The 23,939-nt window shown below is 40.5% G+C and overlaps 1 protein-coding gene across 1 annotated transcript in view; it reads right to left on the bottom strand.

The window, feature by feature from the left end:
• The window catches only part of FRMD4A (FERM domain containing 4A), a 347,533-nt gene extending 324,321 nt beyond the window's left edge, over positions 1 to 23,212 (bottom strand). The window contains exon 1 of the mRNA XM_075273982.1: positions 23,010 to 23,212. Within this exon, the coding sequence (XP_075130083.1) occupies positions 23,010 to 23,042 (33 nt within the window). The 5' untranslated portion in view covers positions 23,043 to 23,212. The remainder of the gene's footprint in view (positions 1 to 23,009) is intronic.
• Between the last annotated feature and the right edge of the window lie 727 nt (positions 23,213 to 23,939).

Here is a 23,939-nt window from a genome sequence, read left to right on the forward strand (position 1 = left end):
TATTTGTATTCCCAATATACTCTTTGAATTCCCAGTCAGACAATGGCACTGTATACCAGTAGTAAAAATTGTGGGTGCACGTAACCCCAATATATTCTTTGAATTACCAGTCAGAAACTGGCACTATATGGCAGTAGCAAGAAATGAGGGTATTTATAACCCCAATATATTCTTTGAATTCCCAGTCAGACAATGGCACTGTATACCAGTAGTAAAAATTGTGGGTGCACGTAACCCCAATATATTCTTTGAATTCCCAGTCAGAAACTGGCACTATATGGCAGTAGCAAGAAATGAGGGTATTTGTATTCCCAATATATTCTTTGAATTCCCAGTCAGACAATGGCACTGTATACCAGTAGTAAAAATTGTGGGTGCACGTAACCCCAATATATTCTTTGAATTACCAGTCAGAAACTGGCACTATATGGCAGTAGCAAGAAATGAGGGTATTTATAACCCCAATATATTCTTTGAATTCCCAGTCAGACAATGGCACTGTATACCAGTAGTAAAAATTGTGGGTGCACGTAACCCCAATATATTCTTTGAATTCCCAGTCAGAAACTGGCACTATATGGCAGTAGCAAGAAATGAGGGTATTTGTATTCCCAATATACTCTTTGAATTCCCAGTCAGACAATGGCACTGTATACCAGTAGTAAAAATTGTGGGTGCACGTAACCCCAATATATTCTTTGAATTACCAGTCAGAAACTGGCACTATATGGCAGTAGCAAGAAATGAGGGTATTTGTATTCCCAATATATTCTTTGAATTCCCAGTCAGACAATGGCACTGTATACCAGTAGTAAAAATTGTGGGTGTATATAGCCCCAATTCTATTGCTAGGGGACTTGCAGGGTATTTCTGGGGTGAAGGTGGGGGGGCACACCGTTGGAACGGGTATCGGGGTATATATCGGGTATACGGGAATACACTGACAGTGTATTCCATTCAGGATCCTGGGAAAGCTGGGTTGCGGCGATTGAGCCCGTCAGTGCCACGTTACACTGACAAGCTTCTCCCTGGAATTTAGCTCTTACAAGAGCTGTTGGTTGTCTTCTCCTTCCTATCCTAGCCTGTCCCTGCCTACCCAGAATCTAAGCCCTAGCTAGCTGGACGGAAACCTCCGTCCTCGGTGAATTGCAAGCTCAGAATGACGCGAAGCTGGGCGGCGCTGTTCTTTTAAATTAGAGGTCACATGTTTTCGGCAGCCAATGGGTTTTGCCTACTTTTTTCAACGTCACCGGTGTCGTAGTTCCTGTCCCACCTACCCTGCGCTGTTATTGGAGCAAAAAAGGCGCCAGGGAAGGTGGGAGGGGAATCGAGTAATGGCGCACTTTACCACGCGGTGTTCGATTCGATTCGAACATGCCGAACAGCCTAATATCCGATCGAACATGAGTTCGATAGAACACTGTTCGCTCATCTCTAATGATGACACATACAATTTCAGAAAATGGCAACCTCGCATCAATTGTGTGTCAAAACTAATAAAAAGGATAGAATAAATTCCCATTGGAGTGAATGAGTCTGAACTGCAATACAGGTCACAGTTTGAACAAAGTAAACAAAAGATGAAAGGTGTTAAAAACAAATCATATTACATTCACTTTTGTAGCTTTCTATGATAAAAAGATTGAAAAATGGAAAAACTCCAGTAACACCAGTATGAATGAAGGCTTACAACAGGAAAGGAGGGACGGCTTGGGGGGCGGATGGGTTGTGCGTTGTTTTGATTTTAGAATGCGGGTGGGTATGAGGTCCCAGGAAACAGAATAGTAGAGAGGCAAGCTAATTAGAAATCTCTGATCTTTAACCGCACTCAGCATACTAGTCATCTGTGCTATAATGATAAAATGGAAATATTTCCCTACCCACGGAGTTCCTATATTTAACTGCTTGGTGCCTACTGTCTTTAGTGTGACTGACTGCTCCAGGGAATAATTACCTGATAATGGCACCCACTATAATTTGCATTACAGACAGTCGCCAAAGTGGAAGCAACAGACTTTGTGCATTAAACAGAGTACTTTTTTGCTGCATATTACAGGGAAAACTAAGATTCCTTTACTTTAAGTCATAAATTAAAAGAACATTCCGGGCAAAAAAAATATTACATCTAGTGCAGATATGGGGTAGGGGTATAAGAAGGCAGGGGGCTGGGACGCAGAGGAATTAAAGTGAGAATCTCTGTACCTCTCCTTCAGTGCCTACATTAGATATTCACGGTGCATATTCTCCAAGGAATTCCAGGAGTCTTTTTCTAGATGCTTCTATCTCAATATATTATACAGAGGCTGATAGTAAGAGTGTCAATCAGACACTTTCTATGGGGTTGTATTTGTTGATTATACAGACATTAGAACTTCTTGACCTTGCAAGGACAGCTCCATACAAGCTCTCCACTGAGGAAAGAAGTAAAGTGGACAAACTCCTATCACAGTCGCTGATCGGAGACCATCTCATGTCAAGGAGTTCTAGCAAAGAACAATGAATATCACAGTATTGTCTGGCACTGCTTGTAAGATGAAATAGTTGAGTTTCTTAAGTTCAGCACATGATTTGGTGAGAACCTTCTCTCTCTGCCTTACAATATTAGCCCTTAGCGGTATTTGCAGTCCAGCATTCTTGGATCACTATATTTACTTGGGCTTTTCTCAAGTATTTGTTTGCAATTGTATAGTTTCTCCTAGCAGAATTGCAGAGCATTATCAGCTATACATGGGCCTACTCTTTATATAATACGCCCAGAGCCTCTGACAATAATGTGAACTGTGTTTCAGCCATAATGTGATTATTAGCAGCTGAAAAACTGATGGGAAATCACAAATGAAGGCTTATACAGTCATAGAACAGAATCTGCACATATTTCAACTTTTCAGAAAAACAACATATTTAAAGGGTACCTGAATTAACTGCCAATATTCACATACCCATCCCACAACTGCACTTCAGCCTCAATATTCGTGCTTTGGCCTCAATATGCAGCAAGAGTTGATAGGCAGGAATGGAGATGAGTAAGTGAATATAGGCCAGTAGGTAGCAGACTAATGTTAAATTGTGGGAACCAGTAAAGGGGGTAATTACTGTGTGGGGTCCTGTAATAGGGGCACTACTTGGGGCTAGTCATTGTGGGTGGGGCAGTAATGGGGTCAATTACTGTGTGTGGCCAGAGAGGGTGACAGTATACCATGTGGGAGCCAGTAAGGGGATGTTAGGGTTGTTAGGGTGTTAGGGTTTTGTCTATATATATAAAAATAAAAGTATAAACGCCAACAGAACGTCTAGACTGCAATAGTGACTGCAGTTGAGGTCCAGGAGGGCAGCCGTCTGCCTAAGCAAAGCAGCAGTGTACAAGCCACAGTACACACTGAACCATTTTATCTCACAGGTACGATTAGTGTGTGCGGCTGAAAATGAACTACCAGTTAACTGCACTGGGTAGTTGTGTTTGTGCAGTTCTAGTGTGAACAGGCTGCTATAAACTTTCACCAGTAAACTTCACCGGGAACCTGCACCTGTGTATAGATGCTGTGCAAAGCCAAATTAAATAGTTATCTACTTAAATTCAGCAGAGAGTAGACACGAGCAAATGCTTCACCCTGCTACACAGTAAAGGCTGCCAGGGGTTAAACGTCACCCCAGGTCAGCAACATAAAATGCTCCACAAAAGCTCGGAGCTACAGTGTCAATACACGGACGACAGTGTACTCACAGACCCCTACAGGGGTAGAGGGTTAGACTGCGGACTAGCCTGGAAACTATCAAGGCGTAGCCGTTTTGCATCAGATTCCTGCCGGCAGGGCCCCGGGGCTGGAACAGCAACTACTGTTCAGAAGCCCTTAGACAGGCAACATGCCTTGCAGCGGAAATGAACTCAGGTCTCCTTGACTTACAAAAGACAGTTCAGTAAGCTTTCTGGTCTCTACCGGTGGTGCCTTGGTTTGGCCAAGGAATCCTATCCTAGAAGCCTAGTCTGGCAACCTGCCTTCACCGGAACCTTGCCCTGAATTCCTGTCTTAAAGTCATTTAGTTAAAGTGTGAGCACCCGGCGGGCATCAATTCAAACTATAAAAAGGCAAGTCCCCGCCCCCAGGGGCAGTGGCCATGACCTCACTGAACATGATCAGTAGGAGAAGAATGGGACTTAGAATTCGAGCGACTCCAAAAGGTTCGAGCATGCACGACGCCGAGGGGGAGAGTCGGATTGACCCGCAGGTGGCGCTGTGCGCTGGAAGGAAAACCTGCGGGACCCCATCCTAATGGGGTCATTATACTATGTGGGATCTGAAAAGGGGCAAAGTGCTGTGTGGGGCCAGTAAAGGTTGCATTATACTGTGTGGTCAACATTAAAGGGGACCTTATATGTATGAAAGCCAAGAAAGGGGGTGTTATACTGTGTGGGGGTCAGGAAAAGGAGTAAGTGGACATTGTAATATGTAGGAGGCCAGAGCAGGGGGCAAGGAAGCAAACTACTGTGTGTGTGTTTTTGTGGAGAGGGTTCCTGATTATTCCCCTGTAGTGGTGACTATATATTCTGATGCCTTTGTTGTCATTTTTTAGAGCAAGCACATAAGTTAGCCATTCGACTGTGTAGAACCAACCAAACTGAGCCAACAGATGATCTGGTCACAGTGCTTGGTTATGCCACATCCCCTTTAATAAGACAATTTTGAACCTAAACTGAAATAGAGAACGTAGAAATGGCAATGGTACCCTCTTAGAATGGTATAATGTATCGGTAACCAATATCAAGGGTATAATTGAAGATTATTTTTCAACATTTGATACATACATGAAATGGTGAAGATTAATTTTATAGCATAATTGCCACTTATTAATGAAGTAATAGACGTAGAAGAATGAGCATGAATTGTAAGTAACAGAGAGGGGATTCCCTGTGCTGAATCAGCAACATTGAGATCTAGTCCTTGTGGCACGGAGGAAACAAATGATATATGAGTCTGGCTCAGAATGAGGTCATGTTGTGCCGAAGGAGGCCATAAGAATGCAAGATTTTATTATTAGCTTGTCTTTTGTAACATTTAAGTGTTTTACCTGATTAATACATCGGCAATGTAGATGTATGGCGGTGGCTGAACCTTGTTGGGTATAGTCTACATATGATTTATAATAGTCACCACTTCCTTGCACGTAATTACATCTCCTGTAGACACAGCATAGCACTTCAATATTCTCTAGCTGCCTCAGCCATCCACCCACATCAATTCATCTCTTCAATTTAATTATTCCTATGATTTTATACAAGATTGTCTTCTCTACAACATCAAGGAAATGAACTAGAAACACATTTCATGGGCTGGTGGCAACTAGACAGCATCTGTGATGTTATACAATGTAAAGGTCACTCTGTTTTATACTCATTTGTTTATTTTCACATGAACAGGAAATGTCCGGGGAAACAACAAATCTGGCTTTCCTTCCAATTAATTCTTACATTCTGGAAAGGTGGTTCACGTCGCCACTATTCCCAGACACAGCAGTGCTCTTTGTTTGTTGTGACAGGTGTATACATCGTTGTAAAAAGGTAGCCGTCTGATGTATCCCTCAGTTATGAAGACTTTCCTGAAGCTACAGATGTAGCTACATTTGTCTAAATTGGCTATTTAACTCCTTGGGATTTTTTATGCTAAAATGTTTAGATAATTCTGTAATGAAAATTATTGCAGTATTTACCTGTATTTTTATCATGGGAATGATAGATCAACATGCCATTACAGTGAATACAGTAGATAGATAGCATAGCTCAAAACTCAGCTCCATGTGTGCTACAGATGCACTGTTCATTATTCCATGTGTCTCAATCCAAATGAGAATTTTATTTAAGAATATTTGTAGCAAATTAATTGCAATGGACCGAAAAACTGGTATATTGCAAGATACAATGTAACTGAATTACCTATAGAATTGTATGAGCTGATCACCAAATACCAAGGCACAAAGGATCAATATATGTGCCATTGAATGTCATCTTAGGTCCAAACTAAACCAGATTCTGATAACACTAGACATCATGTTGTCTACACGCATATTGAAAAAATAAGTGAAAAAGCAGCAACGACTGACACTAGGTTCACACCTGAGTTCGGCACTCCGTTCTGTGGTTTCCGTCTTCTGCATGCAAGAAGACGGAAACCACAGACCGGGTCCGGCCGTGAGCGGCGGTGAGCGTTTTATGCTCTCCGCCGCGAAACCGTTTTTTTAAAATCCGGACACAGAGTACTGCATGTCCAACTCTGTGTCCGGATTTTAAAAAATGGTTTCGCGGCGGAGAGCATAAAACGCTCACCGCCGCTCACGGCCGGACAGCTTTCTCACCCATTCAAATGAATGGGTGAGGGAGTCCTGCAGGTTTCCGTATCCTGCCTCTGTTTTGTGCAGGAAACGGAAACCTGCAGAACGGAGACCAGGCGCGGATGTGAACGAGCCCTGATTTATTTCCTGAGCAACGTTTTGGACCACTTAAAATGGGACCTCTATCGGTCGATCCATCCATCCATCCCATATCTATATACTTTTTATAACTATTACATAAGTGACAGAAATAAAAAAAAATTAATTGAATACAATATGATGTACATATTAGTTTGGTATCCTTCTCCCCATTTTGGTAAAAGGCCATGATTTCTGTGTGCTACCAGTGGTCCTGAAAATACACTTCAATGGCTGCTGTCTGAGAGTGACGTGTGGCTCCAATTGATACCCAGAACAATGCTGCATTATCTTAGCCATGTTCATGGTGATACTCCTTCAAGTTACCAATTCATTTAGAGGTAACAGGCTAAAACATTAGAAAAAACTGCATTATAATTGGTAGTAGATGAGCCTGCAGTATGGCAGCCTCAGGGAATATAAATGTCACAGTGTTTGCCCAAGGAGCTTGTGAGCAAGCTATAGATTAACATTTACTGCAGCAGTTTATGGGATGTGGACTATAGACAGGCGTAAGTCTATATAATATTGACAATCTGTAGAAAAGCCCAGGGGATTCCATACATGCAGCAATACTACAGCTGACTATAATGTAATAAGAAAAGACACATATAATAGTATCTCTAATACGATCTCCATACAAGGCAGGCCTCTTTAATAGCAATATATTTCCAGCAGTGAATCTATATATTTATCCTACTTGATCTAAACCGATAATGGATCTGCAATTATCGCATATATTAAATTTAATGTTGTAACTAACAAAATATAAGTGTAGGCGTTGATATATCATTCAGTACATAGTCCAGAGCTGGAATTAGACTGATTCTTGTGTGAACAGTAAAGTTTATATAGTAAGCACCATGCAGCAATAGACACGCATCCTTTTCACCAGATTTAACCTTCCATTTCTGTAATTAAATGAAAGCAAAAATTATTTTAATATTTAACCATTTTTAGGACACGGTTCTATGAACCAGTTTAATTTCATGGTGGAAAATTAGTTCTGGGTTATTTACTATCTAAATATAAATGAGGTAAAAAAAAAAGAATAAAATTAATGGGGCAACACTAGACTGCCTCCAGAATAGTGAGGGAAGCACTCAAGCATCAAAGTGCATGGCTCCGACGGCTGTTGCCATGACAGTGAGAGGCATTTTCTCTGATCAGAGCAGAGAACGGATCCTTGTTCCTGACTGATAGTTTGTTGCCACTCTGCTCTTGTACGTAAATGTGATGACAGCGTATGGCAATTACTGGTAATGTCTAACAGCTGCTTCTGAGCTTCAAGAACTACATTACTACGGGCGAGATAAAGCAGCAAAATGTGCACGGAAACATTGTAAATATAAGGCTCTCCTCAGCTTTACAGCCGAAACGCCAAGGCTTTTTTTCCTTGAGTTCTATATACTGATCCATGCACCTCGCTGTATAATAATGCTATAATATATATATATAACACATGCTACAATAATAAAATAGCCATTCAATCCCCTTCTGCCCTGCCTTTATCCTTGTAAAGAAGTTGTTTATTTTGTGCATCAACTTAGCACAGCCTCATCACTTTGAAGACGTAACCAAATGTAAAAGTAAAGCTTGCCCATCAGCAAGTGGATAGGATTCAGGCTAATGCCACCCAGACATTGCAGAAAATAATCTGCTGCGATTTGAAAAAAACATTTTTGCATATCACATCATGTCAAGTATACCTATGGAAATGAAGGCGGTTTTCATATACGTATAATGAAAGCAGAAATTCCACGGAGCAAAACTCTGCAGACTGCCTGTGAAAAGCACTGTGTTTTTTGCCTGTATCTCGCTATGTAGGGCCTTAGCATAAGATGGTAATACACAATAGTCCAAAGTTGCTGAAAATGGACCAAACATTCAACCAAAACAATTATTCACTGGGTTAAAATGAACAAGGAACAATTGCTTTAGATGACAAACTATCATCGTCTGGAAAGAAGTCGGCTATGTTTAACATTTTTCATTTGACAGTCACTAGTTTATGAATGATCTGTCCTTGAAAGAAAGTTCCTGGGACATCTTCAGAAAAATCATCCATCGATTTATGGCCGGTTTAAACAACTGGAATGAAGAATATGGACTCAAAGTTGTAAGACTCCACCATTCACCTATAATACATTCAACAGTTGTTCAACTATCTAATTTTGTCTGTCTTCAATACACATTACAAGACTAAAACTTAAAGATACCAAAACTATTTCATGTGTATGGGGGCTTCACAACTCTGTTAGGAAAAGAAAAATGGGGCATGTTCAACGCAATGCCATTTCATGAAATAAGTCACTGCCAGGGATGACTGGCAGATGTTTACTTCCATAGGCGCCCACTAAACACATGTATGCTCAGCAAGATTACCGCAAAACCCAGTTTGTACAAAGATAATAAACTAAGGGGTTTTATGATATTGATGTCCTATTAGACAGGTGTGGATCCAATACTCGGCACCTTGAGGATCAGCTGTTTGAAGAGGCCAAGGTATTCAGTTGAACAGTGTCCTCTTCACTGCTCACCAAATACAGAGCTATATATTAGATAGTAGCTGTATACGGTGTTGCAAATAAAGGGGTTGTCCACGATATACAGGGTTTTTTTTTATATGAGACTGGGGAAGGTGGAAAAAATACAAAAAAAACATATTTACCTGTCCCCAATGCTCCAGTGTCCTCCAGCGCAGTCTCTGGTGTTTTCTTCTGGCGGAAGTCCATGCCACACGTGACCCCTGAGGCAAATCAGTGGTCTAAGGAAAGGGCATGGGTATACTCCCTCAAGACCAATACATGTGACATTGTCCTATGTACTAAACTATACAACTGTGGTCTCAAAAAAAGCAGAAGTTTTTGTATAAAAGGGTTTTGATACAAACATTGTCAGTCAAAGCCAAATTTTCTATTATGCACAAGAGACATGTGCCTGCAGGAAAAAGAGCATCTGTCACTTATGGATAGAACAGATTATAGTGTATGAGGTGTGAGCTGATGCAAGTAATTCCATTTTATACATGTCTGTGATGCCAGCGCTGGTAGAATAATACTTAGTTTTATGGCGTAGGGGTTAAAGGTGATTGACAGTCTCTTTGAATATTCCATTCACAAAACCGAGGCTATTATAAATGGTGAGCATATTCTGCTGCATACATTTGAATGGCAGCATTAGAGAAAATGAAATCCAGAAAACCCAGAGTATCAATACTGCCTGTAGATAAAGATTATATAAGTGAATGTTATTTGTAATAAAGGCTCCCAATCTATGGTCTTTAAACTGTTGTCACCTGCATCATTTTTGGTTTTAGAATTGACGGTCTCAAGTTTTTCAAGTCCAGAATTAGAGGATTATGAGAATATTTCAACCCATTGCATTAAAGCAACAAGTTTCTTCATTCAATTACAGAGGTTGTGCCATCTCAAGTATCCTATCTCTACTGCTAGTTTATGTAAATTGAAGGTTTTTCCTAAATACATTGCTTTCATTCCTCCCATTGTTTACACATCGTTGTCAAGGAACCCTGTGTGTTCTATTGCCTTATCTAGGTTTATAGGCGGATGACATGACTCACTGTTCTCTCAAGGAGAGGGGGGATGAGTATTCTGTTAGGTCAGCTAATTGTATTTTACTGATAAAAGCTGGGACAGTGACTATTATCTCATTTTGTAAACACAAAGATAACATTGAGTTTACTGCAAGTCTGTCTGTCCTGGTAGATTGCAAATGTTCTCAAAACCTAAGTAATGTGTTATACATTTACTGTGCATATTTTATCTGCATTTATATTACATTTCTAGTAATTATAATAAATAATCTCTTATTGTACATGCAATGTCTACATCTACTGAGGTACTTCATAGTGTTTTGTCCATCAAATAGTCAAAGCCCACCCACCAGCTTGTTGAAAAATACAGGAAGTGAAAAGAAGAGACAACTGATGAGAGAGGGAGATGAGAAACCCCCTTTAGGTTGGGGCTCCATGCTGTGAACATACAATGTTTTGGCTGCTTTCATATTACCAGCAAAGTGGAGCATGTCAATTATACCTACGGAAAAGCTGGTGTATTCCGTATAGATATAATAAAAGCCGAAAGTTCACAAAGGAAAACTCTGCAAACTTTCACTTTCTGTGAAAGAAAATTGCAATCCAGGATAGTCTTGAAGTAGAATTTGTACAAAAAAAAAGCCTTGACAGCAGTAAATGTCTCTGTATGTCATGAAATTATTACATACAAATGAATTCAATAAAGGAATATTCTGCTGTGCTAAATTGCTGTCTGTCAGCTGCTAGAAACAGCTAGTGGAAATAGTGCAGGTGTGACACCCGCCAACAACATTTAATGATTATCTATGGAAACACATTAGCAATGGCTTTACTAATAGAATTGGTAAGGAATAAAAATGTTACTGCTTCTTCAAGAAACCTGCCAGTTTTTAGCTGCACAGTATTTATTTTCTCACGCTACAGGCGACTAGACAAACATATAAGGGCACATGTATAAAATATATTTCTGAGACTAGGCTCACACCTTTTCACCAATGTTAAAAAAGTTTTCAGAAAATAAAAGGTATACAGATCTATACTGTGAATTCTGAATTTATGTTCACATGTTATATTATACTGCTCTTGCAGTAGCTTATCTCAGGTTCTGATAATGCCAGAACTGTTATCTCTCTATGTAAACACACAGCTAACCCTCAGTCCATTCTGTACATGCATTTGCATATTATCTGATCTGCTCCAAGCAACATGCTGACACACTGGATGGGAAAACACCTTTAATCCAAATTGTCAGATTGTTACTTTTAAACATGCCAGGGAAAAAGAAAAACTAATTTGTTGCAAACAACGAGAGCTATGAAAGTCGCCAGAAGTCTAAAGAGTTTTCCTCAAGCAGAGCTGAGGGGGATCATCGACACCAACAACACGCTCGTTATATGGCATCCCAGTGAGCTGCTGAGAAGCCAGAACAATCACGGGCACAGTGCAAGGAACAAGTTTAGTGGCAGGCCAGCTTGACAGCTGTTGAAACACCAGAGCAGGCGGATTATCAACGCCAACAACACGCTCATTATATAGTGTCACAGTGAGCTGCTGAGATGCCGGAACAATCACAGGCACGGTGTGAGGAACAAGTTCAGCAGCAGGACAGCTTAAGAGCTGCTGAAACGCCAGAGCAGGCAAACCATCGATGGCAACAATTCGCTGAATATTGGCCGGATCATCAACGCCAACAACACGCAGACGAAGTCGCGGGCAGAGGCTAGTGCTCCATACAAGTATGAGCGACAAAGTGAAGTTTGTTAGGACCATCTTTCCACTAGTTAAGTCTTCCATTAGCATTTACAGACTGGTCATTCATAAGGCAGCAATTCTTTAAGCTAAGGGGATGTTCATACTACCGTCGGTGTCCGACAGGTAGTGTCCGCTGCTAATGTCCGTTCAAAATCTTATGCGGACATTAGCAGCGGACACCCGACATGTTGGGTTTTGCTGTCCGCTTGAAAAGTCGGACATCTTTGGGAACGGACAGTTAAGGACAGGCACAGACAGTAAAAGAACACACCCATTGTCCATTTAAATCAATGCAAATATCACGGACACAGCTAGTGTCCGATGCTAATGTCCGCACAAGATTTTGAACGGACATTAGCAGCGGACACTACCTGTTGGACACCGACGGTAGTGTGAACGCATCCTAAGGGAATGCAGCACTTTCTGGTACTGTAGGAACAATATGAAAAATAATGTAGCATTTTATAATACCAGGTAAGTGAATGAGGATTCACAAGCATTTTCCTTATAGATTTAAGGAGGGTGAACAAAAAAATGCTACAAAAACAGATTTTCACAACTTTTTTTCTCAACAATTTTAGCTGTTTCACTATGTGGAGCCTTAACCTTAAGTAGTTAACAAATAGCTAAGAGAAACGCCATTTGTTCATTCTGTTTCTGACAGATATATGCCAGCCATTAAGCATATGGATGTTCGTGTCAGATTTTCACCTGTTAGTCGGCTGAACCCATCTAAACTGATCATTGCAACCTATTACCCTGTAATGATTTTCAGCTTCTTCGGCTTGTATTATGAATGCGGCTTCTCTTGCGTCCGACTTCATTTTCTAATACTGACTGTGGCAACCTAAATATTTAGGCAGTGCGTGTTGCGGGGTTACCATGGTGATTCATTTTTACTTTTTATTTCAAGATATCCTAGGGAGCTCAGTGTGTCACGCCAAGCTGTTACACATATTTATTCTGCACCCAGCCTCTTCTTTTGTGGCCTGACCTACAAATAAGTTGAAGGTTCATAGCAGTGAATTGTCAGCACACAATAAGTTACTTGATAGTCAGGCCCTACATGGTTGGCGTATGGGTGGGAAAGCTTTCCTTACTTTATTTACTGCTGTATATTTGACATTTCTATGTAGTAAATAATTGATGTTACTTCTGTTTCTATAGCCAACTTGCTCAGAAATACTCCACTAAATTACTGGTGAAAATATCTCACTCTTGTACTGCATATACTGTATACTGTATGTGAACAGAAGTAGTGAACATTTTGGGACTGCTTTATTTTAATTCAGATAGTGTTAGAAATTCTTCTGTTTGTTAAGAACAAAGGGAACATTGGTGACCCCTAGTTGAGAGAATTTGATAAGGATAAAGTGATCTCTATGGCTAGGTTCACACCTGTGCCTGCCCTATATTTGGAGTTTCCATCTTTGAATTCACTTAAAAATGTGTAGAGTTTTCCATGCAGACCCCATTACAGTCTATGGTTTCCACGAGTTTCTGTGGGTAACCACTTTTTAATCGGATTAGATTTCCGTTCTTTGGGTCCCCAAACAGACCCGAAGAACGGAAAGCCAAACGCTAGTATGAACCTAGCGTAAGAGTTAGGGTGGATCAAAAGAGCAAGATGAAGAATAGGCCTGACCATTTTCATATCTTTGTAAGATGATTTGTTGTAAGGATTTCTGCATTGATCCCATATATTTGTAAGGGACTTGCAGAAACAGCCATTCTCAGAGGGTTGAAAAATATTATCCGCTGTAAAAATTTCTCATACAAATTTGTCAGCTGTCAACATTCCCATATTCACCAATACCAAATAAAGCTTTATGTTCATGTGAAGGATACGGCCTTACCAAAGCCGCTTTGGCACACCTGGCGATCACCCTTCTGTCTTACTTTCCACTCGTGCCCCCCAAAGTGTGCCTGGTCTTATAGGCCAATACAAAACAAACTTTACAAATTTTTTCAGGGACGGAATCAGCGAATGGTCACCGAACATAGGTGTGACTGTAGCCTAAGCTGATCAAAGCGAGCAAAGAAAACCAAGATAAAAATCTTTTGTGCATCACTTCTTCAATTATAACAGCAAAAATTGGCTGGGTCAGGGGGTTGAAAGGTTGTAATACGTCAAGGAAGCACGAATTTTCAGGAGTGTTCCAGGTAAGGTTTGGATTCAGGAGAATATATATTTAAATAAACACATTGGAGGTGCATGCGAAGACCAAAGAGAATACCTCCAGACCTGCACTTGGTATAACACAGTTTAGTAGCTTTGGCTAGATTGTTCCTTTACTTTAAGTACTGGATCATCTGCCAAATCCTACAGAACTGTCCTGTTAAATGTTCTGGTCTGTGCAGCCTACACTGTGACAGAATCAGCATAAAGGACAGCACTTGCTAAAATTATTCATGAAATAATGTGAAGGGCTCAAACTTTATCTGACAGAATTCTTAAATGAAATGTCTATTAATTAAAAAGGGACAAGGGCCCGTAACAATGAGGAAGCAAGACAAGCCATTGCACAATTCTTGTAATAATGCTTTTGTGTTTACTAGGGTTAACGTCTTTGAGCATAATAAAAGCAGAAATCTGAGCTAACATAACACGAATGAAGGTGAACATGAGTGAACATAGCAATAGAGCCTAATATAAGTGAAAACCAAGTGCAGAACAATAAATGGAATGTCCCTATATCCTTTATTATATACATTAGCCACAATAGTTAAAGGTTTAGTAATAGAAAACCAATGAAAATATATTCTTAAAATCTCACGTTACACCTCATAAGGCCAGCCACATTATTTTACAGGATGAACAACAAACGTCACAATCTCCACAATGTACTGTGTGAAGCAGGCAAGATAGACTCACAAAATATATAATGAAAAATATATATAGTAGTATGAGTAGGTAGAGAAGAGCGAACACTATTCGAAACAGCGATTTCGAATAGCATGCTCCCATAGAAATGAATGGACGTAGCCAGCATGCGGGGGATTAAGTGGCCGGCCACCGGCAATGTCTGCGTGCCGGCCGCTTCCATTCATTTCTATGGGAGCGTGCTATTCGAAATGGCTGTTTCGAATAGTGTTCACTCATCTCTATGAGTAGGAACTTTTTAACCCTTATGGCAGCAATCGTCTACATCAGTTTTGAACACTCCCTATACACCCCCTAAAATTACAACCCTGTAAGTTTTTGTCTGTTTTGGGAAATACAAGCACAAAAATTCTACAACCCATGTCTAAAGGTTTGGGTTGGAATGATAGTAGAATGGTATTATAGAATTTGTATGATGACTTCCTAAGGTTCCCATGGTTTGGTTTAATATATTGTAAAACTAGAGGTAGAATCCATACAATCCATACATCAAAGGTGTCAATGAAGGTCAGTGAAGACTTCTTGAGTATAGAGATAAAGGAGCACTTTGGGAAAAACCTTATTATGCCTTGTTTAGAGGTTAGTAAGTACCAAAAGAATTTAATATATTGAATATAGAATAACACAATGTATAAGATTTGTCCAGCATTTCTCTTTAGTTTGAGCCTCAACTCATCCACCTCACACAACATTTGGTTCTGCATTGGTGAAAGTTTATCTTGGATAAGATAAATGTATCTTGATCTTGCCATGGATTCCATGACTGATTCAGTTGCAGAATCCCTGGGCGAGCCACTCTGACATTATGCCCGTTCGTTGGAGCCAAATCAGCAAGTAAAAGCAGCAGAAAGCCGGAGAGTGGAGACGAATTTGAGGCAAAAGCCTGTCTTAAATTCCTCTTTCTTTCCACTGTCTGAACATACCCTCAATGTTATACGAGTAAGTGGTTTTGTTTTTGATTCATATCTTGTACTTGTCCCATTTGTGCAACAAATAACATCGCATAAATTGACACATTAACGAAAAATAAGATGTACATGGCAAATTAACTTCTGCTATGAATATATGCAAAGCAAATAAGAAATAAATGATGATCCATGAGAAGACATTATGTAAAGAACGCAACGTTGCAAGTCTTGAAACAGAATACTATCAATTCTGCCTGCTTCACTAGCCCCACAGATAGTAAAATCACTCAACGTAATCATCAAGGGAGGCATAAACTTCCCTAACATCACTTATTTCATTTCCCTATTAAAAAATTACTTCAGAAGGGTCCTTAGACCTTGACAATTAAGAAGACTAATGCTAATCTTCCACAAAGCTTAGCTCCAGTTCATTTGAAGAAATATGATGCCACATAATGTACCATAGTGCATATAATCACTAATATAAAGAGTACAAATATACATATATGTATATATCTATTAATTCTAGAACATTTAGCAGATAATTCACTAAAACAGAGTAACTTATTTACCAATGATCCCATCCCATGGAAGAAAATCAGTTTAGACCTCATGCTTATTTCTTTTCAGCTGAACTAACTCTATTTGGAAACCTAACAAAACACATTCCTAGAAAACAGCAAAATCAATCATTTCCCTCAAGCCAATAAGGCACGTATAGATTATAATGTATACCCCTATCTACACCTTCACTATTAAGTTAGGGGGGTTTAGATTGCTAGAATTCCTCTGACATCTCAAAATCCTGCTGGCAATGCTAGGGGGATTTGAGTGAAATATGAAAGGCAGTCAACTACAAATGGCACATTAAGTAGGAAAATATAATTAGATACTTCAAAGGAAAACACCAGTGTAGAGCGAAAGATAGGAAAGAATGGAAGGAGAACATACGAATAGTCATTGTGATTGTAAACACATGTATGTGGAACCATTAAGTGCACATTGTTTATTAATATCCATAGTGTACAAACAAATGTGTCATATTAAGGCATTATGGCACACAAAATGCCTGTTACATTTTTACTAAAGTAGTTCTTAGGCACTATTCACATCTGTATTACAATTGTAGATATATGCAGGAAAAAAAGTGTGACACAAAGTTCTAGTTTTCTGGTTTAAATGATACACAATATTTGGGGAGCCAACGTAACCTTTTAATGTCAAAGGGGTCTGTCAGGTTTACTGGCTATTGTGACTCTGTCCTGTGATCTTGTCCTTGCTAAGCTGTTCTCTTGTTATTGTATTGTATTTACTGACTTCTGACCTTTGGCTTTCCTTGTGACTTCTCTTTTGGATTATGATTGGGTACTGCTTGTTTCTCTGGCTTTGACCCTGGGCTTCTGTGTTGTTTGTCTAGTCTTGTTCTGTGTAACACTTATTCAGAGAAGGGATTGTCGCCCAGTTGTCCTGCTACCGCTTAGGGTCGCTGAGGTAAGTAGGTAGGGGCAGGGGCTGGGTCATGTTTAGGACTCACTGTCTCTGTCTTCCCTTTCCTTCAGCAGCAGCACTAGGGAATTGTACAACTAGCAATTCCTTTACATCATCTTGATCATACTTGCCAACTTTTATTAGCTGGCCTTGGGAAATTTCAGGATAACTATGCCCCCTTTTGACCAGACACTCTCTCTTTTCACCATACTGGGTACCATCCCCTCAATGTAGATTATGACCCAGAGTACCCCAGCCCATGCACACAAGACTTCTGCAGCCCAGAGGACATTTGTCAGCTCTTCTGGAGGGGTCATCCTTTTATCCAGGAACAACCTGGGTATTCTAGGATATCATTATGGTTATATTTACTGCATTATCTTTACTTACGTTCAGGCAATGGTTCAAGACACATACACGGTCATGTGAACTTTATACATATTCAACAAAATAGAAATATGCTTTTTTCACTCAGTAGGTTAAGCATGAGATTGAAGATGGTAATTATCATTTGATGTCCAGTTCATGGGCAGTCTGATTTTGATGGTTACCGTGAAGTTTGTATCTTAACATGGCTGAGTAATGAATTGTGTTAGCATTTAGCAGTAAAAATCCTAGATGGCTTTATGGTTAAAATTATAGAGTACAGCTCTTTCCAGCACACGGCCCACTGAGGAGGTTTCCTAAGCCGCTAGCACTATAATTACAATTCTGAGAATGCAAACCACCTAAAACACCATGGCCTATTACAATATAATGTGCCCTCAGTCTACAGTACGATAGACCAGCTCAGCAGTGTTTGACAAGTGACATGATATTATTTACTAGTAAAACACAATGTAGATCATTACACATTATATTTATTGTGTGAAAGCCGACTAACTAGGTCCACTTCTGCATAGCAAAGCATTCTGCAAAATATACAGTTTTTAATGGATGTGCTTGCTATAGTGGTCATTTAGCATTTCTAAACATAGGAAGCATTCTAGTTAGGGTTGAGCGATCGGGATCGGAGATGTTCATATTCCGATCGGCGATCGAGTAAATTTCACGATCGCGATGGGAATGCTGATCCCGATCTTTTCCGGCGGGATCGAGGTCGGAGGTTATTTCCCACAATGCTTGTCTACTGGCCAATCATTGTGGGAAAAGCTATAGTATCTAGAGATGAGTGAGTACTATTCGAAACGGGACGCAAACTTTGTCGGCGTCCGACCACTTAACCCCTTGCCTTGCGACTTTGAATAAAATCATTAATAATATCCGCCTTTCAGGATCTCCACTTGCTGTCATGAAGTCTCCTCCTCCTCTGCTCAGATCATTGAGTTTTGAACACTTCCAGTGTGAATAGTGTCATAGAGGAGCAGGCTGGTTTGTGTCTTAGACAAATTCCATTTTCTTCTGTGAGTGTTGTAGGTTCACAGAACTACAAATCACAGCTGTCCCAGGGGCCTTGCTTCCTCCCTGCTGTGCAGTATATTCAGATGTAGCAGAGCTGAGTATACGTTAAAACAGGGACGAAGCAGAAGAGTGGCAGGCTGCGGTAAATCACTCTGTGCTGCGCTGCTGTGAGGACGACGAGGCACTCGTCATATAATAAGCCATGGCTGAAGTTCGCAAGTAGATAGATACTACTGTACATTGACTTGTCTATCTACTCTTCTGCTTTGTCCCTGCTTTACCGTATACTCAGCTCTACTACATCTGATATGTAGCAGAGCTGAGTACACAGTAAAGCAGGGACGAAGCAGAAGAGTAGATAGACAAGTCAATGTACAGTTATGGAGATGTAGTAGAGTCCAGTACATAGCACAACAGGGAAAAAATAGAAGAGTAGATAGTATCTATCTACTCGTGAACTTCACCAATGTCTTATTATATGGCGAATGCCTTGTCGTCCTCACATAGTGATTAAAAAACAATGGTTTTGGCCATTTAAGTGTTCCCTTGCTCTTTCTATGCATTCTAAGAACTTGTATGTATTTTTTAACTTTTTATAGCTTTTGAAAACGATCTTTAAAAAAAAAATTCCATTGACTTGCATTAGAATCGGAATTGGGATCGAGATCAGGTTCGAATGGAAAATGATCAGAAATCAGATTTCAAAATCGATCCTGAAATCTCAAGATTGGTTCAACCCTAATTCTAGTCTATTTTAACAGATACGGGTATTACTTTCATAACAAAGTAAGTACACTAATCTATATCAGGAGAATATCAGCAAAAAAACTTGTGCATATATTACCAATAAAGGTTTTTGGTTTTGTCTCTTTTATTTATCATGTCACAATGTATAGAATAGCTAGCCTACCATGCTATTCTATACAACAAATAAAGAGCACACTGCCTCAGGGAATGTCATCTGAATGGGTCACTTGTAGTTTGGAACAAGTTTGACATATGCTCTGAACTTTCTGGGTACATATGTCAAACATAACTCACAGGGTTGTTTTTGTAAGAAAGTCTTAAATCCTGCATTGTAGGATTTACACATACACAAATGTACACATACAGAAAAAAGTAAGCCAAACTTTAATGGGATCAGTCTGATAAATACCTTACAGGGTACTCTCTCCAGCACTGCCTCCATCTTCTTCAGCAACGGCCTCCTCACGCGTCTTCTTCCGGCACGCGGGGGGTCAAAATTCAATGCATGCGCAAGTCAGCTCTGCCAGCGGGCCTTGGGCAGAGCTGACTTCACATGCGGGCGGCCATTTTTTTGTTGCTGCTTACGCGAGCATGCGCAGTATGCTCCTGTAGTTCTATGGCTGCCCGCATGTGAGGTTGGCTCTGCCCGAGGCCTTGCGCATGCATTGAATTTTGCCCCCCCCCATGCGCCAGAAGAAGACGCGTGAAGACGCCATGGCTGAAGAAGATGTAGGCGGCGATGGGGAGAGTTCTCTTGCAGCATTGGGGATGCCCCCAGTGCTGTTTGAGCACTGGGGGCGGGCCCCAGTGCTGTGAGAGAACTTATGTGCATACCAACAAAAACTGGAATTTCAAGCGAACGGTGGCGAGGAGAAGACATAGAAAGATAGGAGAAGAATAGCCTTTCTTAAGGCTATTCCAATGTGTTAGTGAGAAAAAAAGGAGTTTGAATGATAGGATCCCTTTTAAATGTATGGGGGACTCCCAACTCTTTTTAGCACAAGGTATTAAGAATAGCCAGAGATGTCGGATTCTCCCCTTCCCAAGATATAAGCTGCCACAAGAGGTGTCTGTTAGCAGTTTATTTCTTCTCCACTTAGCTGAGCCAAGCATGCATGTGCATAGAGTTATAACTGTCAAAACTGGTGCAAAAGTTCAGCTTAGGCCCCCCACAGCAATATTCTTGACTTCTGGGCTACAGCCTCCACCACAGGTCCTTGACTATATTCTGACCAGTTGCTCCATTTGGCATAAAAAGATTTTCTCTTTTTTGACAGGGGAAGGCTGTCAAAGAAAATGTCATAAATCTTCTCACTCCAGTCCACCAGAGGACAGGGGTTATAAATTTACAATGCTTAGACTGACAGTTATCAAAGGGATTCACAAATGTGGTCAAAGAAGTTTAATCATTAGTGTGGTGAAGATGACCTTTGGAATCCCAGACTTATAGACCCAGTGGCAGATGAGACTACTGTGAACCCTGTAAGTTAATGCTAGTTCTTATTGGCCCCCTAAGGCTCCTGGGCCAGGGTGTGATTGTCCCCTCTGCACCCTCTCAAGTTATGCCACTGCTCATTTCCTGTAAGTTACAAGGAATTCATCTATTTCCATTTAAAAAAATGACAGATCCCAAGAAATGATCCAAATGCTTGACAGTGGCATTCCCTACACATTCCTACTTCTACCTATACATGTGAAAAATGCTGTGCTAAGGATCAGAACTGCACTGTCACCTATTATGCTGAACCATAAGGAAGAACAAGAGGATGATACAGGAGAAAAACGGTTGACACAGCTTATCAAAGATATATAAAATTTACTAGGTTGTTCTACAGTATTATCACTCATATGTAAGTGAAATGCTACTGTTCCATACTCCAGATTACTTGAAGGGTCTTTCAACCATGTATTGCCTATCCACACCATAAGCTTGTGAGTCAACTTTGTTAGCCACAGAGAAGGGCAGTTAACTTGAAGATACCCTGGTGATAACATGTAGTCACCAAGGGCTGTATCTGCTGGACCCAGGGCATTCAGCTCATCACCAGGAAGCCCTCATTTCGAAAAGGAATAATTTAATCTGGTTAGAACAGGAGGTTAAATAGCAAACCAGGACTAGCAGGGATGTCTGTGAAGGTTACTACTGGAGGAACACAAAAATATCAGAAATGACCCATGAAATGTTCTCTGTTAATGGGGAAAAGAAATAATTTAGCTCTGGTGCAATATCCACTAAAAAAATGTGTGTATATGTACACTTTATGTGTTACGTTCTACAATGGGTCTATCAGAGCAGAGGAAAGAACTGACCAAAAGGGATGGGGCTTAATATACAGTACAGGACACTAAAAATGAATTACAATTTTGGTGGATTTTTGTAAGACAACCATTAAGGGGTGTAAACTTAGACTAAACACTTTAAGATGTGTCAAAGTTATCATCCAATAATACCCACTGTGATACATTTGGTGCATTTTAAAATTGTCTAAAACTTGTAAATCTGCTCCAATGTCTTTAACACTATGTGCACACAAATGTGTGCATCTGCAGTCCATGAGAAAATAGAAGGGGGATGACATATGGATGATATGTGTGTTGTATGTGCCCTCTATAGACCCAATCATTTCATACAGTGAGTCAGGAACAGGACCTATACTGAGTTTTACAAGGGCTCACAGCCTCTTACACAGACCCATGTTAATACACCAGCGAAAGCATGGGTTCCAAGAAAATAATGGCTCAGCTGGTAGCCATTAAAAACACGGCTAGGATATTTAAAAAGTACCTGTCTGTTTGCATGGAGTCTTAAAGTATAAAGCAGATTGTTTGTCACAGGTACAAACCTGTCCTAAGAACCAACTGTACTTAGTCAGGCTTGAACATGGAGCTGTCCAGCAGCTATAGTCCTTGATTTTTAATACAGACAATACCCTCGTTGTAAAGTTTGATTCAAATTGGCAAAATGTGTAGATGGCATGATGAAAATCCATTTATGAGAAGATATCTCCATACCAGATTGTGAATGCAGATCTGAATTGCACATTTCATACTTAGCCTAAATATTTCAAAGTACAATTTTGCTGGAATCTGATCCCAGAGCAGCAAGCCATTTGTGCCTGGGGCATGCATTGTTAACCTTCCCTAAGTACACTACACCATGAAGCAATATAAATGTAATGTATACCAATATACAGAAGAACAGAGTAAAGCAACACATTCAATGCTTGACGATTAATCTAGTAAAAATGAAGACAATACAGTCAATAGGAACTGCTGATCAACTGCTATCAATCACATCAATGCAGTACAGAAACCTCAGAGATCATGTTTAGCTGCCCATAAGGTAACACTTTCAATCTGATATGACTTTGCTGATCAGAAATAACCATTATTACACTTCTGATACCAAATGGACAGAATAAGGCTATATAAATAAGCATGTGTGCAAATGCAGAGATCAAAGCATGTGGGTCATTGATCAGGATTTAACTCTTTTAGTGCTCATCACTGTAACACATCGGTCTATTTGGGAATAGTGACCAAATCAGAGACATTGAACATAATGGCAGTGAAGTTTCAGTAGGGGACAAGCAAGTGCAAAAGGTACAGTCTGTGACAAAGAATCCATCTGTTCCAGGAAAACTTATTCAGAAATATTTTGTAAAGGTCAGGGGGTAAGTCACCTCTCTAGGCAGCTAGCTCACTAATACTTGGGTCAGGAGTCAGGGGAGCACTGCCCAGCTACAGCACTACAGATGACATGTACCTGAGCATCAGGGAGCATCCATACAAAGAATATACACTGCGATCTTACCTTGGCTCTCATGGGCGATAGTAGTCCTTCCATTGTGATCTAATCCTCATACCAGTGCTATTCCTCTAGTCCTTACTGAATCATCCCAGGTACGTACATACCAGCCCAGAGCCCCAGATAGGTGCAGCAGCCGGATCTCTGCAGCTCCTTCCCGAAGACAAGCAGCCTCCTAGTCCCAGCACGGAGCTCTGACACACGATCCTGTGTGACGTCATACACATGGCACAAGCAGAGGGATCCCAGGCACAGAGGGCTGCTCGTCCGGCACTACCGAGGAGAGAGCTAGTGCAGGCTGCAAGCAGGAGGAGCCCTCACTACAGGCTACACCTACACTACCCAAAAATGACAGGGAGGCTGGGAAAGGGGATAAAACTACAGCTCATCAGGTAATCATTAAAACCCAAATTATATAGGTAGTACAAATAATATTAACTAATAGAGGAAAGAAGTCTAGATTTCTACGTAGTATGTAACAGCTGGAACACCCAATGCCCCCTATGATATGTAATAATCAGCCCAACATACCTCCAGAGACTATTGGTCACCACAAAGGGTTAACCCCAATAGCAATAGCAGGCATTTTCAGGCCAGTGAGGGGAATACAGTGTATATTAGATTATCTGCTGTATACTGAACTGTTATAATGAACAGTGTCTGCCTTTATCTACACACTGATACTGATGCTATTAGAATGGCAGTATATAGAGGTGTATGGAGCCTCATGTTCTGTATCTGATGCTTACCAACCACTGGTTATGATATGGAGAGTATGTGAAGCTGTGTAATAACTTGGCTTTCAATGAGTTAATTCCCTCTGGTTCTCACTGACTGCTGAAGCTGCCATGGTGTTCCTACACCTCCCCCTGCCAGCCTGACAGCAGAGAGCAGTGCTGGAGAGCACAGGTTATGTTCAGGTCTACACTTCTTTGC

The sequence above is a fragment of the Leptodactylus fuscus genome, chromosome 5 (assembly GCF_031893055.1).
Source record: "Leptodactylus fuscus isolate aLepFus1 chromosome 5, aLepFus1.hap2, whole genome shotgun sequence".
Classification (NCBI taxonomy): domain Eukaryota; kingdom Metazoa; phylum Chordata; class Amphibia; order Anura; family Leptodactylidae; genus Leptodactylus; species Leptodactylus fuscus.